Here is a 15,613-nt window from a genome sequence, read left to right as displayed (position 1 = left end):
CCCTAAGGTGCTGTCTGGGTAATAGAAAGTCTCCTGGGGCTTTAAAAAGTCATTAATACTTTTCTTGCTGCACTTGCCCCCACTGATCCAAGTAATTAGCACAATGGTTCCTCCTTGAAGGGAGTCCCTAGCCTCTAAGCAGCCAGTGGCCCCAGCCCCTCTGTGAAGCAGAGCATCATGCTCCTGGTTACCTTCCAGGAGCCAGGCATTTCTCTGTAGACTGGCAGACGTCTCGACTGCCACTGGCCTTTTACTAAATTCCACTCAATGATTATAGCCTGTTTGGCATCAACGTTAAGTTGAGAACTAAAAATATAATGAGGGCATCATTACCCATGATTTCTCATGTCACTTCCAGCTGATGAGTCTTGGAAAGAAGCATAGCATGAGAATTGCTTGTATTTTTTGATGAGGAGTTACATAATCAATTGCTATATATCAAAAATAATAGTAATTAAGCCCCTGGGTTTAATGTCTGAGGTCCATTGCTTATCTGCATAACATTACTGAGCAAATAATTTAATTACTTTAAACTGATTCAGAGGGCTGTTGTGAAGTAAAGGAAATCCTATTAAAACACATGAACAGTGTATATAATGTGTAATCAGTGTTTTAGTAATTCTTTGGGTTTTTTTTTTTAAGATTTTATTTATTTGTGTATGTATGTATGTATGTTAGAGAGCATATAAGTGGGGAGAGGAGCAGAGGGAAAGGAAGAGAAAGAATCTCAAGCAGACTTCATACTGAGTGTGGAGCCCAGTGCGGGGCTCAGTCTCATGACCCTGAGATCATGACCTGAACTGAAATCAAGAGCTGGATGCTTATTAGATATCAGGGAGATTCAAATCAAAATCACATTGAGATACTACCTTATACCAGTTAGAATGGCCAAAATTAACAGGACAGTAAAAACAAGTGTTGAAGAAAATGTGGAGCAAGGGGAACCCTCTTACACTGTTGGTGGAAATGCAAGTTGGTGGAACCACTTTGGAAAACAGTGTGAAGATTCCTTAAGAAATTAAAAATAGAGCTACCCTATGACCCTGCAATTGCACTACTGGGTATTTACCCCATAGATACTGATGTAGTGAAAAGAAGGGCCATATGTACCCCAATGTTCATAGCAGCAATGTCCACAATCGCCAAACTGTGGAAAGAGCCAAGATGCCCTTCAGCAGACAACTGGATAAAGAAGATATGGTCCATATATGCAATGGAGTATTACGCCTCCATCAGTAAGGATGAATACCCAACTTTTGTATCAACATGGACAGGACTGGAGGAGATTATGCTGAGTGAAATAAGTCAAGCAGAGAGTCAGTTATCATACGGTTTCACTTACTTGTGGAGCATAAGGAGTAACACACGGAGGACATTAAGACAAGGAAAGGAAAAGCAAATTGGAGGAAATCGGAGTGGGAGACAAACCATGAGAGACTGTGGACTCTGAGAAACAAACTGAGGGTTTTAGAGGGGTGGGGGTTGGGGGATGGCTGAGCTTGGTGTGTGTATTATGGAGGGCATGTATTGCATGGAGCACTGGGTGTGGTGCATAAACAATGTTGGAACACTGAAAAAATAAAATAAAATTAAAAAAAAAAAAAAAGCTGGATGCCTCACTGGGTGAGCCCCAGGCTCCCCTTTTAGTTGTTTTTATCATCATTTTCATTATTAATAGTGTTTATTTGACATCTTATACTTAGGGCAAATATTACTAGAAAAGGTAAAGAAAGAGGAGTAAACAAAAAAAAAAAAAAAAAAAAGAAAGAGGAGTAAACAAATCCTTTTTTTAATGCCCTTTCTCCCCTCCCTGGCCTATACCCTCTGTAGAATGTGACAAACTGAGGCGGGATGGCTACCGAAGTTCTCAGTACTACTCCCAGGGACCCACCTTTGCAGCCAATGCCAGCCAACTCTGTGATGATTATCAGGATGAAGATGAAGAAACAGATCAAAAGGTAAGGCTTCCCAGTTCAACATGGGATCTTGAATTGGGTCTCAGAACAGGAAGAGGACCTAAGTTGAAAAACTGGTGAAATCAGAATAAAATCTGGTTTTAGTTAACAATGCTATCCCAAATTAATTTTTTAATTTTGACAAAGGTACCATGATTATGTAACACATCCACAATACAAGAAGCTAGATAAAAGGTTCACAAGGGGTTCTCGGTGCTATCATTGCAACTTTTTTGCAATTCTAAAATTAGTCTAAAATTTGTTTGAAAAGATAAGGTCAGGATTCGAGGATCTCATTAAAAGGTCACAATCATTGAATATTCTCTTTTGGATAGAAAAAAAAATGAAAAGTCTTTTATTTTTGTTGTTTTGGTTTTTCATATGACTTAAGAACCCAGTCATATTTAAAAAAAAAAACAAACAAACCTCGAAGTACAACAGGCACATGTCACTGTTTCACAAGTGGTCAGTGTTTTTCAGAAAGATTGAATAGAGGGAGCCCTTTAATATTACGGCACCCGTCAGTTCACTGTAGAGATGCTGTTTCATATGCGTGGTCCTTTTTCTCATGCCATCTCTTACGGTAAGTGCAAACTACTTAAGACAAATATATTTTCTCAGTAATAGAAGCCTATGAAAGAATAAAAATGTAGGGAGATTTTGACTTACATGTTTGTGGGGTTTTTTTTTCCTTTTCCTTTTTTTTTTTTTTTTTTTTTTTTTTCATTTTATTTAGTACTATGGACTTAGAGTTTGGACATGTTTTGGTTTAGAAACCACTTTTAATTTAAGAAATATCAGCAGAATTAGGTCAATATATAAATGTGTTCCTGTTTAGGGAACATTATTCAAAGTTTATTGTCTTTCCACAAATAAATAACATCAGAGAAAAGGGTGGATAACAGTTAACTAAAAACGGGAGAGTACTACCATATGTTTTAGTCTTCTGGTGATGATGGGACCCCAGGTGTTTTTTTTTGTTTGCTTGTTGAGAATGTTTTTTCCTGTTCCTTTAAAAATATTTTCACACATTAGTTTAGTTCTTTGGGACTTAAAATACACAAAGAAGTTCTCTTACTCTAATAGGAAAAGCAGCTACTTCAAAATTGATCTGGTTTTTAATTTTAAAACTTTTTATTTTTCTCTCACTGACATGAGTAAGAAAAATAGAAATTAGAAGATGAATTATGTAGTCAGGATTTTTTTCTGTTCTTATTTTAAATTTTTTTCAGGCTTATTCAAATTATAATTGACAAAATAATTATATGTATTTAAAGTGTGATGATACGACATATGTGTGTGTGTGTATATATATATATATATATATATATTTTTTTTAAGATTTTATTTATTTATTTGAGAGAGAGAGTGTGTATGAGCAAGAGAGCACAAGTGCCAGGGGCAGGGGAGAGGGAGAGGGAGAAGCAGGCTCCCCACTGACCTGGGCTCCTGACCTGGGCTGAAGGCAGATGCTTAACTGACTGAACCACCCAGGTGCTGCGACATATGTATGTGTTTAACACGCCTATCACCTCACATAGTTACGTTTCTTTTGCATGTGGTGAAAATTCTTAAATTTTACTCTCTTCTAGGATCTTAAGTACACAACACAGTAGTATTAACTGTAGTCACCATGCTATACATTAGATTCCCAGAGCTTGTTCAACTTACAACTAAAGCTTGTACCCTTTTGACTGGCATCTCCCCAAATTCCCCACCTGTGAGATTTGTCTTTCTTTATTCAGATACACTTCAACCTTTTACTGATGCTAAAAGGAGGAAAATTGAGTTTAGAGTGGGACCCAGTTATTAGACAGAGCTGGTTTGGGTGCAGTGTTGATTATGTAAGTTGTGAATATCCAGGAGTGTAGAGTCCCTTGGTGGCAAATTGACATTATGGAGACGACATCCAAAGGCCTTCTGGAAAGTGGAATTGTAGTTTCTAAATTCTCACACAGCTGTTTACTTACGATGATGCTCACATCTGAGGGAAGTCTTGTCTGTGGACTAGTTTCTATTCCTGTGTGCATTGCAATGGGCCCCTTTGAGCAGCCCTCTCCCAAATGTGTGGAGAAAGTAAAAAATCCTTATCTCTGAGAACACAAGGCTCCTGTCACACTGAAAATGAGTCAGCAGATAATGATAATATGGGAAAGAATATATGCATAAATATCATCCTTTAGATGATAGGACATGACATATGACATATCCTGTTAAGTGTAAGAAGGACCATAGCGTGACTTGGTAGCCCTGGGATCCACTAGAGCGGAAACCAGAGTTGGCTGTGGAACCTTAGAACTCTTTTTGGGGCCAAATGCTGCTTCTGTAAAATGGAGTCATGGGAGCAGCGGAGGAGCCTTCGCTGGTGTGTGTGTGGGAGGGTGAACTGTTTTGGGGGCTCCCTGAAAACCCCCTCTGGGTTATAGGCTCCATCACAGTGTCTGGACTCACGGCCTTCCTACTCTTGGACGTTTATAAAAGCGCATAGTTGCTTTTAAACCTTACCTTCCTTTACTGCTATATGCCTTTGGGTTAAAGTGTTTTTGAAATCCTTAGAATATACTGTTAGTGATACTTAAAGGGAACTTTTTTTTTCTTAAATATATAGAACCATGTAGAAGTATGTTCAGAAATTTTTAAATTATCAGGCCTGAATGTCTTCTCAATCTAAGAAATTTTTTCAGAATAAAATAAATACCAAGTTATATAATGTATTAATCATGAATGATTATATATTAATTAAACATCCGCTAACAAACTATTCCGTCATGTTAACAAACTGACTTCCAAAAAAAAAAAAAAAAAATTGACTTCCTTCCTTCCCTCTTGCCCTCCCATCCCGTTCTCAGTTAGGCTATATCATTCAGTGTTGCTTTAACTTCTATAACTTCTTGGTTCCACGGAACATCCAAAATGCCACTTGCCTCTCACCTTCGCACATCCAATTTGATGGTCTTGGAGCACATTCTCCACTTTTTGTTTATTCATAGCTATTGGATTAATTACAGTGTTCTGCACCAGACCATATGCTTTTTTTTTTTTTTTTTTAAGTAACTATATATAAGTCAACAAGATCTAGTACTGCTTTCAGTCACAAAAGCCTAAAATTGGTGTGGAAATTAACCTTTGTAGGTCATTGTGCTTTTTCTGCCACTTCCTATGGGTCCCCCCCACCCATCCCGCAACTTAGTGCTGAAGTAGCTTCCATTGAAGGAGAAGGTTTCATTGGTGTGCACCCCACATAGTGCCTAGTGCATGATGGGCTATGTAGCTGGCTCATTCATTCAACAGTTATTTCCAGAACAGTCAGTACTAAGTACATCCTGTGAATCAGGAGTCCTTATTAAAAATCTCTGTGTCCCTCCCCTCACTGCTCACCAAATCACAGTGATGCACAGAAGTCTCTACGTGGCACAGCCATCATTGGTAGTCACTGGGACGTATTCCTTTATCCCTCCTCAGTGTGTTCCTGAACATAACTACTTTAAGCACAGACTTACAATTCATTTTCAAGTTAACTATTACTCAGGTCCTGTGTGCCAGGGACTATTCTAGGTGCTGGAGACATAACAGTGAAGCAAGCAGAAGAAGTCCTTGCCCTTAATAGTGGTTGATCTGACAGTGAGACACGAGTAAATTAGGAGTGATGCTGTATTAGAACATGATAGACACTCTGGAGGAAAATAAAGCAGAAAGAGACAGAGGGGAGGTTGCCGGTGCAAATGAAAAGGGCAAGTCTTCCTGAGCAAAGAGGTGATTGGGATGAAAAGAGTGATCCAGGCGGAAATCTTGGAGAGCATTCCGTGGAGTAGAGCAGCTGATGCAATAAATGTTTCTTAAAAATACATGACATATACCAGATACTGCAAAAGGCAATGATTAGTAAGGTATCTGTACTTGCCTCACGGAAGTTACAGCTCTCTGGTAGGGAATAGCCAGAATAAAAAAGGTTTTTACATATTACCTGCTGCAGGAAGTGTTTGTCATATAGTAGCAGTGAAAGAGAAATTCTTCTGGCTTGGCAGTGGGGAAGTGGGGGAGGGTTGGGGAGAGGATAAGGATATGCAGGGGGAAGAGTCATAGGGCTGTTGCAGTGGGCAAGTCATACCGAGGACTAGAGCAAAAGAGTGGCTGTGTCAGTGGCAAGAAAGGGAGATTCTAAGAGGTGAAATTAAGAGAGGGTGGTATCCTGGGAGCTTGGAGACACATTTCACGTCTTAGCTTTGCCACTTGTTGGCTTTCTTCGGATGTATCACTTGGGCCTTCCAGGCATTCATTTCCATATCTAGAAAGTGGGGAGTGGATTAAGATCACTCTCTGAGATCTTTTTAAAAAGCTGCTCTCATTCATTCATTGACTCAACGAATACTTATGCAGCATCTCCAACAAGGCAAGCTCCTTTGTAGGTTCTGCCGACCCATCAAGTGAAAAAGACGAAGTCCCTGTCAGCAAAGGGAAAACATCAGTAAGCGAACTAGAACACAGAGTGGTGATACATGTTATGAAGAAAAATACAACAGTAGTAAGGAGAGTTTTAGAGTGACAGGGCTGCTATTTTTAGATAGTGTGCTATTTTTAGAGTGTCCAAGAAGGGCTCCCTGAGGGTGTCATTAGAGTAGACCTCAGAATGAAGTGAAGGAACACCGCATGTGACTGTCTTTGGGAAGAAGAGAGAGTAAGTGCAAAGGCCTGGAGACAATAATATGGTTATCCTGTGGGGGAAATAGCCAGATACCACCAGAGTGGCTGGATTGGGCATGGTGAGAACTTTGGATTTGTTGTTCCTACGTGAGATGGGGAGGTCCTGGAGGAACTGAAGCGGAAAGTAGTATGATCTGATTTACTATTTAATATAACAGCTACTATATGGCGGTAAGACTGTGGAGAGTTGAAGATGGAAGTAGAGAGACAAGTCCCTAGGCCATTGCAGTAATCCTGGCAAAGATATAGATGATGTGGGCTGGGCCCAGGGTGGCAGTGGTAGTATTTTATTTTATTTTATTTTAAGATTTTATTTATTCATCTGAGAGAGTGAGAGGAAAAATGGGAAAAGGGAGGGAGCCAAACATAGGACTTGATCTCAGGACCTTGAGATCATGACCTGAGCTGAAGGCGATGCTTAACCATCTGAGCCACCCAGGTACCCTGATTCTAGCTTTATTTTAAAAGTGGATCCTATAGAATTTCCTGAAATTATAAGAAAAAGAAGAGTCAAGGGTAATTTCATTTACTGTCTTTCCAGCTTGATCCCTCTAGAATGTCATTTCTTCCTCCCTCCCTCCCTCCCTTCCTCCCTTTCTTGAATCCCATTTCAAAAATTATATGACCCTTGAGAAATTCTCTTCCACTGACCCTACCCTTTTCATGTTGTCAGTCATCTTCCCCTGCTTAGATTTCATGGCCCACACTTATATTCTCTTCTTTGCATACACTTTGAACTCTGCTGGCCCCTCTCCCCTTCTGCCAGTTTCCTACAGAAATCTGTCCCCCAGTTTAGTGCAGCTTTACCCCTGCTCTGTACTAAAGCCTGGTTAGCTGAACAAGACTAGAGGAAAACACCAGCGTCTATAAGCTAGCTGTACTGTAAATTCCTGACCTCGAACCTAAAGTGGCAGCAGTCCTACCATACCAGCTCATCATTCATTCTTCCACTCTACCAAATTATATTTCACACCTTCTTCTCAAATCTCCAAACACCATGTTCTCTACTTTACTCTCAGATACTTAACTGTCTTTGATATTTACTACCCTGGGTGGGGGCAGGGGGGTGGGGTGGCACAGTCCAAAGGTACATCCTTTCACAATCAGACCTATTGAACTGCTTGCGTCTGTTCCACCATCTACTCACCCTTTCCTGCCACTGTAATGGGTGAATAGTCCTTGCTTCTTTCTACGCTGTTGTATCCCAAGTGCCTAAATTTGGGCTTGGCATGTAGTGAAGACTCGGTCGTTTTTCAGTGGAATGATTAAGGCCAACTTCTCAAGGACTTCATAACTGCAGTTGACCCCTCTCCCTTTTACCTAATCAGTTTTCTCTCTCTGTTGCATCATAACCATCATTATTTGAACATGCTATGTTTTCTTTCATCTTGATGGAACCCTCCTTTGACCTTTCATCCCCCTCCAAAGTCTGCCATGTTTTCCAGTTCTTCCTTTAAAGAACTTCTCCAAGGAACTGTCTAGACTTGCTATCAACACCGCCTTTTCTCACGGTCTCCTTTGAACCCCCTCCAAATAACCTTTTATCCCCACCATGCTACTGAAATTACTCTTGTTAAGTCTAATCATCATGTCTACCTTGCCAGATCTAATAGTGAGTTCTCAGCCTTCCTCTGATTCAACCTCTCAGCAGCCTTTGACATAGTTTACTATTCTTTTCTTCTTAAAATACTTCCTGTGCTTGGCTTTCAGGAGACCACACACTCTGGTTTTCCTCATTGCTCATGATCCATTGCTTCTCAGTCATTTATTGGATGCTTTTCCATGTGTCTGAACCTTGGTGTAATTCTGCTCCTCTGAAACCCGCTCACTCCTTGGGTGATTTCACTGAGTCCCATGACCTTAAGTTCCATGCACTGAAGTTTCCTAAATTTCTATTGCTAGTCCAGACTCATGCATTTTTCTGCTTATTATCCATTTCCACCTAAATGTCTTATGGGTATTTCAGATTTCTCAAATCCTAGCATGTGATTCTCCCAACCCTTCCTGCTCCTCTCATAGTTTTCCCCAGCTCTGTAAACCATAACTCCATTCCACTAGATGCTTAAGTGAAAAACGTTGAGAACTTTCTTGATTTTTTTTTTTTTATTCTCACACCATAAGTAAATTCTATAGAATTACCAGTGATTGAACCACTACTAAGACCTCATATCTGACATTATGTAATGATTAAGTCGAGGGCATGTTTCTGAGAGTGGGTGGTAGGGGCATGTTGGAAGTGAGGTTGTGAAGGACCAAGGCAGGAGAGAGATGGATTAGCTCTTTGTGTTGAGTTCACCAAGAGTGTTTACTGGGATAGTGGTGGAGGGAGATTGAGGTGGGATCACAGGAGGGCCATGCTAAATGAAGGAGTTAGCTTTTATTGCATAGTTCTTAGGAAGTCACCAACATATTTTTGAAGCAGAGCACTTTGTGATTATGTATTTATAACAAAAGTTATATATACCATCTTTTGTTAGATGAAACTGATTTTTAATTTTACATAATGTATCCAATCTAACTGTAGAACTTCTAGAAAGGGAGTATTTTAACAGACTGATTTCTATTTTTAAAAATAGAGAAATTTTCTCAAAAATTCAGATGGGATTGATCGGGAAAAAAAAGATAATTAAGATAATTATGTTAGGTAGTGGATGGATTTACTAATCATATTGTGGCAATCATTTTGCAGTCTATACATATATCAAATTATCACATTGTATACCTTAAACTTACACAATGTTATATGTTGATTGTATCTTGATAAAGCTGGGTAGAAAAATGAAGTCCATTAAAAAAAAAAAAAAAAAAGGACCAAGTTGTGAAAAGCACCAAGCTTGGATGGTTTCGTAGAGAAGGTTCTATTAAAGCTTTTAAAGAGTAAGTAAATCCGGGCGCCTGGGTGGCTCAGTGGGTTAAGCCGCTGTCTTCAGCTCAGGTCATGATCTCAGGGTCCTTGGATCGAGTCCCGCATCAGGCTCTCTGCTCAGCGGGGAGCCTGCTTCCCTTCCTCTCTCTCTGCCTGCCTCTCTGTCTACTTGTGATCTCTCTCTGTCAAATAAATAAATAAAATCTTAAAAAAAAAAAAAGAGTAAGTAAATCCAATGCTTGAAACCTTCGCAGAGCAAAGAAAAAGAATATGGTGTGATTTTTTTTTTTTTTTTTTTTTTTTAATGAATGAATTAGCTTAACCCTGAGGCCACCAAACCTGACAAAGACTACACAAAGCAGAAAATCAACTGGCCAATCTCACTCACAAATATTGTCATTGGAAGTCATAAGTGGAATGTTAAGAAACATAATCTAATAGCTCATTACAAGACAAATACTAAAAAATCAACCTGGATTTATCCCAATAATAATGCAAGGATCTTCAGTATTGGTTAGTCTAATCACATGGCAATCATATTGAAGAGAAAAATCAGGTCAAAACCATAAATACTGACAAGGTATTTGATACAATGCAATAGCTATTCTTGATTTAAAAAAAAAAAAACCTATAATATAGGAACAAGTAAATACTCATAAGTTAAAATGTATCTGCATTGTCACCAAATCCAACATGATTTTTAATGAGCCATTCTTGTTAGAGTGAGGCATAAGACAGCACATTCACTATCACTATTATTGGGGAAGACTAGGCAGAACGATTAGAAAAGGTGTAGAAGAAGAGGCTCAAAAATAGGAAAGCCTGAGATGATATTATCATTCTTTGTACACGGTAAGTCTGTATACTTGGTGAATCCAGAAAATAAAAATTTGAAACCGCGATCAATAGTAGAATTCAGTGACAGAGTAAGGTATGAAATTGATGTATAGAAATCAATAATTTTCATATCTACAAAAGAAAGTTATAAGATGTAGGAAAAATCATAAGTTGTGCTAGCAGACAAAGTAGAGATAAATGAATAAGTGTAACATTTTTGTGCAAAAAATTTTAAATACTGTAGAAGAACACAAGATTTGAATAAATGAAAAGACTTATGCTCTTAGAGGACTCAGTATCAAAAAACTCATTTCTGTCCAAGTTAATTTATAAAATTAACACAATACCAATAAGAAGTTGACTAGTTTAGTTTTGGTTTGGTTTAGAGTTAATTTGGGGGAAGGGAAGAGGAGGGAGAGAACAGAGAACCAGAGAGGCTGAATCTTAAGGGTCAAAGCTAGGAAAGCTGTAAGGTCGAGGAGCACTAAGAAAGGAGAACTGGCCTCACCAGGTATTCAAGAGTCAGGAATGACTCAGTGTGGAACCTGGGTATACAGACCAGTGGGACAGAATGTTAAATATAGAATATAAAGTTCAGGAGGAGACCTAAATCTTTATGGTATATGACCAAGTTGGCATTTAAAATCTCATGGGAGTCCAGTAACTATAAAAGGGGCTCCCAGCCAGCAGTTTATGGTTTCCGTGTTAAGACCAAGACCCTTAAGTGCAGTTCGTGTTCTTAAAAGTCACTCTGACAGTTGGGGTTATTTTAGATACAGACTATGTAGACGTCGATGTGAGGGTAAATTCTGGGGAAATACTTCAGTTTGTATTTTCCTTGGTAAGCCGTATGGTGGGAACAGTGGACTACATAGACTTTAACAAGTGCTTTAGGCTACAAATACTCTGACATTGAAAGAAGCATATAGAGTGAAAAGCATCTAATTTGCATTCAACCATATGAAGCATTTATTACATGCCCAGGATGGAGGCACTCTTCTAAAATGAGAGTTACTAATAAGGTAAAGGCTAAACACCTAAATTAGAACAGAAAACCTAGGGGACATGTGTTCTGGGTGTTTATTCTAGAGAATTATTTATTCTACAGTCTATCCTAATGCAAAACATTTACGAAGTAGGACTCCTGTTCTTGGTATAAGGAATGGTGTTTTGCTAATGATACCTATATGTATCTTTCAAAGTGTAACAAGAAAAATAATTAACATATCCAGTGATAGAAGTTATATATAAACCTGCTGATTGAAAAATGCTGTCTGCAAAGGGTTTTAGAAATCTCACAAAATACCTTTTTTTTTTTTTTCCCTCAACTGTGAAATCAGAGAGTCAGTCATTGCTTTAGTACTGGTGGAGTCTTGAGGGGTGGAGTCTTGAGGGTTTTTGTTTCTTTCAGTTTTCAGTGTGTACCAGGTACTACCAAACAGGTTTTTCAGGTATTTGAAGGAAGTTCAGTTAGAGATGGCAAAACATTTCCTGTGAGTTGATAGGGCATTTCTTCAACTGCCGTTGTTGGAGGTTGTATTTGATGATAGATTCACTGCATCAGGGAAACATTCATAGAGGCCCCATTGTCTCAAAAGAAAGGATGTCAGTCATGGGTTACTCAATCTCTTGTGTAAAATTAACCCCCAAACACATAAATTAGACTGGGATTATAGCAATAAAAGGTTGTCTTTAATAGTATTGCTAGAACCCCAGATTTTCCATTTCCTGTTATTCTTTGAACTGGCATCTCAGGTTCTGTTTTAGTCCTCATTGATGAGGCATATTTAAATCAAAGAAGGACTTTGAAGAAGACAATAGGACAGGAGCCTTGCTCTGTAAGTGCACAGGTGGGAGGCTTATATCACATGATGCTTGAGAACACTGATTTGGGGTGGCTTTTCCACCTGTTGAAGCCGAGTAGTCTTGCGTAAATTGCTTCTCTCCATGAGCTTCAGTTTCCACACTATAAAGAGTTATAAGCCCTGTGTTGTGGTTTGCTCAGGACAGGACTGGTTTACAGCTGCTAGCGTGTGTAATTATTCAGAGCACCCCCTTTCACTTTCTAAGGAATTCTGGCTTTGATAGTAAATTACATGGCTACCTTACCTACCTTGGAGAGGGATGTGGTGAGGTTGAAATGAATTAAGGTTTATGGAATTCTTCGCTGGTGCCTGGCACACAGAATATGCTCAAGTAATGATTAGTACAGTATCATTAAACTGCTTGATTTTTCAACCAGACTTGAAAGAAAATGACTTCATGGACAGTGACATTTGGCCACTCTCCCCGTCATCCTCAGTCTCTTATTCCACCCACATAGAATTTCTTGCCTAAAGCAATGAATTTGAGAGGTTTGAGCAACTACTAAAAAAATTCTGGTGGTTTTGTCTTTGTAGGTTATCGCCAAGTAGAGCTACTAACGGTCATTCTAGTATTAACTTTATAATAACGGTACAACATTTTAGAACATTTTCCAAACTTTTTACACAGTATATCTCCTTTTCCATGGGAACTCCTGTGAAAGAAGTGTTTTGTAATCATTACTATCATTTTAATGATCTGAAGTCTGAGACTCAGAATTTATGAAATTACTTACTTTCCTAGGAGCACATGGCTAGAGTGCGTCAGGGAGGACATGAGTGCAAAGCCTCTTACTTTATACTCCATTTCCTTTTCCTTGTGCCATGTTGGTGAAACAAAAGGGCAAGGTTATTAAATGAACCAAATTCCGTCTCATTATGCCTGCTATTGTCATTTTTCATTCTACTGTTGACTTGTCTGATAGTCATTCATTCATGATTTTTGTTTTTTTTTTTTTTTTTTTTTTTAAACCATTTACGTGCTCCTTGGCCTCAGTACGTACACATAGTACCTGGCCTCATGTGGTTTATGGTCTGGAAAAAACCCATGATACCTCTAGATGCAGTCATTTGTACTGGGCCTCTCTTTGTGAGTCATTTCAGGGCACTGTGGGAACACAGAGGAGTCCGCTAGCTCCGTGTGTTCAGTGTGCTACAATTTGGGACACCTTGTTACTCTGTGTCTTGCAGGAATGAGAGGACTGGGGACGGTCATTTTTCCAGGCCTTTATGCATTCAGACCAGTGAGGGTGTCTCTAGTAACTTGTCCCAGTTTCTCTTGTTGTAAACATCCCATTACACTGGAATAAGGCTCTCTTCACTTCTGCCTTCCCCTCTAAATGGGGACACAGCATTCCTGTCTTGTTGATATTTCTATCATCTCCCAATATGGAATCAAGTGCCAGCATGCGGAGAAGTTGAGGAGCCAAAGACTAGGCTTAATGCTGTATGTGAATCTATTTAGTACTTACTGCAGCCACAAGAGGTAGCTTGGATTATACACAATCACAGATGAAGAAACTATATTTTGGGGAGATGATATCATTGCTTCAGATCACATAGTTTTAAGATACTGAAACTGAAATCTCTCTTTTAGATCAGTGTTACTGAGATTCAGTTTATGTAAAATAAATACACATATTTAAATTATACAATTTAACAAGTTTTGACATATGTTAATACACATGAGCCCATCACAGTCATGACAGTGAACACCCTCAGCATCCTTAAAAGTGAGCCAGGATTCAAATCCAGATCTGTGGCTCCAGAGCTCCTGCTTTCCCATGGGGAGTATATGGGGGAATTGAGTGTTAGTAGTGTCAGCCGTCTCCTCCTCACCTCTTTCTCTTTGGGCATTCTGAATTGTTGAGATGACAGAAAGAACAGCTTTTGCAACCCAATTATTCATCGATAAAAGAGGGAATAGATAAATATGGCATTGGAATGGAATGTATGCCCATAAAATGAGTGAATTGTAGGCTCACACAAAAACAGTGTTCTTATATCTTAGAAACATAAGAACACAACACAGAGAATGAAACCATTTTTATTAAAGCCAAAGCAAATATAAACATGTAATTTATACCTGTTTGTACACACATCACAAAAAGTCAGGGGATGATTAGTGCATAGCTCAGGAGAGGGGTTACCTTGGGGGATGCAAGGAGGAACATGGAGGTAGATGTGGTTATTGGTAATATTTTATGTAAGTCATGGGTTGGTAGTAAGTTCTGATATAGTCATTATGTTACATACTTTGTATATATCATTTATGGAAATTCAAAGATTAAAAACAAATGCTGAAAGATTTTAAACATTTATGTTCTAATTAAGTATCTTCTGTTATTTTAAGGGAAAGATCACTTAATGTAAGAGTTGAAATCCACAGTATTTTAACTCAATAGGTGACATTGATAAAGGGGCTAGCTTTGTAGTAAATGGAATAATACACTGATGGGGAGAAAAGGAAGATAGTTACTTAATAATGTGGACATGGTCACCACTACTGGGCCGTCATGGGAGTTGCTGGATGAACCATGAACTGTGTTTCTGTGTGGATCCATGTCTACCATCCCTTCTTTTTTGGTTGTTGTTGGTCTAGAGGGGGAAAGAAAAATAGGAGAGAACAGAATTAAGTCTGATTCTTTTTTGTCTGAATACACTGAGGGTAGAGGAAGCACAAGCCAAAAAAGACTGCAGAAGTTTTGACACCTTATGAAACCATCTAAAATCTTGAAAACCAAGAGTAAAGAGAGGTGTAATTCTGGGAAGAAAATAACCAAAGACTGAATAAGTGTCCTACAAAAACGAGTGGATTACATGTTGACATTCTCTTAAATAATGCTCTGTATAGTTTCATCTGTTCTGTATTTTCATGTAATAATTGCTACATGAGTGCTAAATTTAGCTCTGGTTATAATTCTAGTTTCTAATTTCTAAGAGCATAGCAGATTTTAAAAAAAAGAAAGAAAGAAAGAAAGAAAGAAAGAAAGAAAAAGAAGCCTGGGCTAGTCTATGATTCACAGTTAAGCTCACTTTTTGATAACTTGGCCAGCTGCCAAAGACATCATATTTCAGGCTCCACTGTCCATCTGGTGGGAGCTTGTCTGATTTCCAGACAGAGCCTAGTAGTCTCTGAAATGCAGGTTTGCAGCATCCAAAATCTACAAAACAAGTGCTGGGGTGGCTGGTGACTTCCCTTTCTAAATTAAGTATTTTGGTGCAAGATATTGTGGCTTCTTGGTTCATTTGTGACTCTCCATTCCTTCCAGGACTAAGATATGGGGAATTGATGCACATTATTGACCAATGGACATGTCTAAAAACTGCATTTAAGTTCTGAAAGCAAGCCAACTTTAAACTCAGTGTTTAGAAAAATAATTGAGTCCATA

The 15,613-nt window shown here is 38.7% G+C and overlaps 1 protein-coding gene across 3 annotated transcripts in view; it reads left to right on the top strand.

Annotated features, from left to right (window-relative positions):
- LOC111147811 (NHS like 1) overlaps positions 1–15,613 on the top strand; it is a 130,441-nt gene that overhangs the window by 90,982 nt on the left and 23,846 nt on the right. For all 3 annotated transcript variants that reach the window (XM_022504056.1, XM_022504057.1, XM_022504058.1), the window contains exon 3: positions 1,831–1,958. In XM_022504056.1, coding sequence (XP_022359764.1) covers positions 1,831–1,958 — 128 coding nt within the window. The remainder of the gene's footprint in view (positions 1–1,830; positions 1,959–15,613) is intronic.

Source organism: Enhydra lutris, unplaced genomic scaffold (genome assembly GCF_002288905.1).
Source record: "Enhydra lutris kenyoni isolate GAN:26980312 unplaced genomic scaffold, ASM228890v2 scaffoldscaffold17, whole genome shotgun sequence".
NCBI lineage: Eukaryota > Metazoa > Chordata > Mammalia > Carnivora > Mustelidae > Enhydra > Enhydra lutris.
This window is presented reverse-complemented; position numbering and strand designations above follow the sequence as displayed.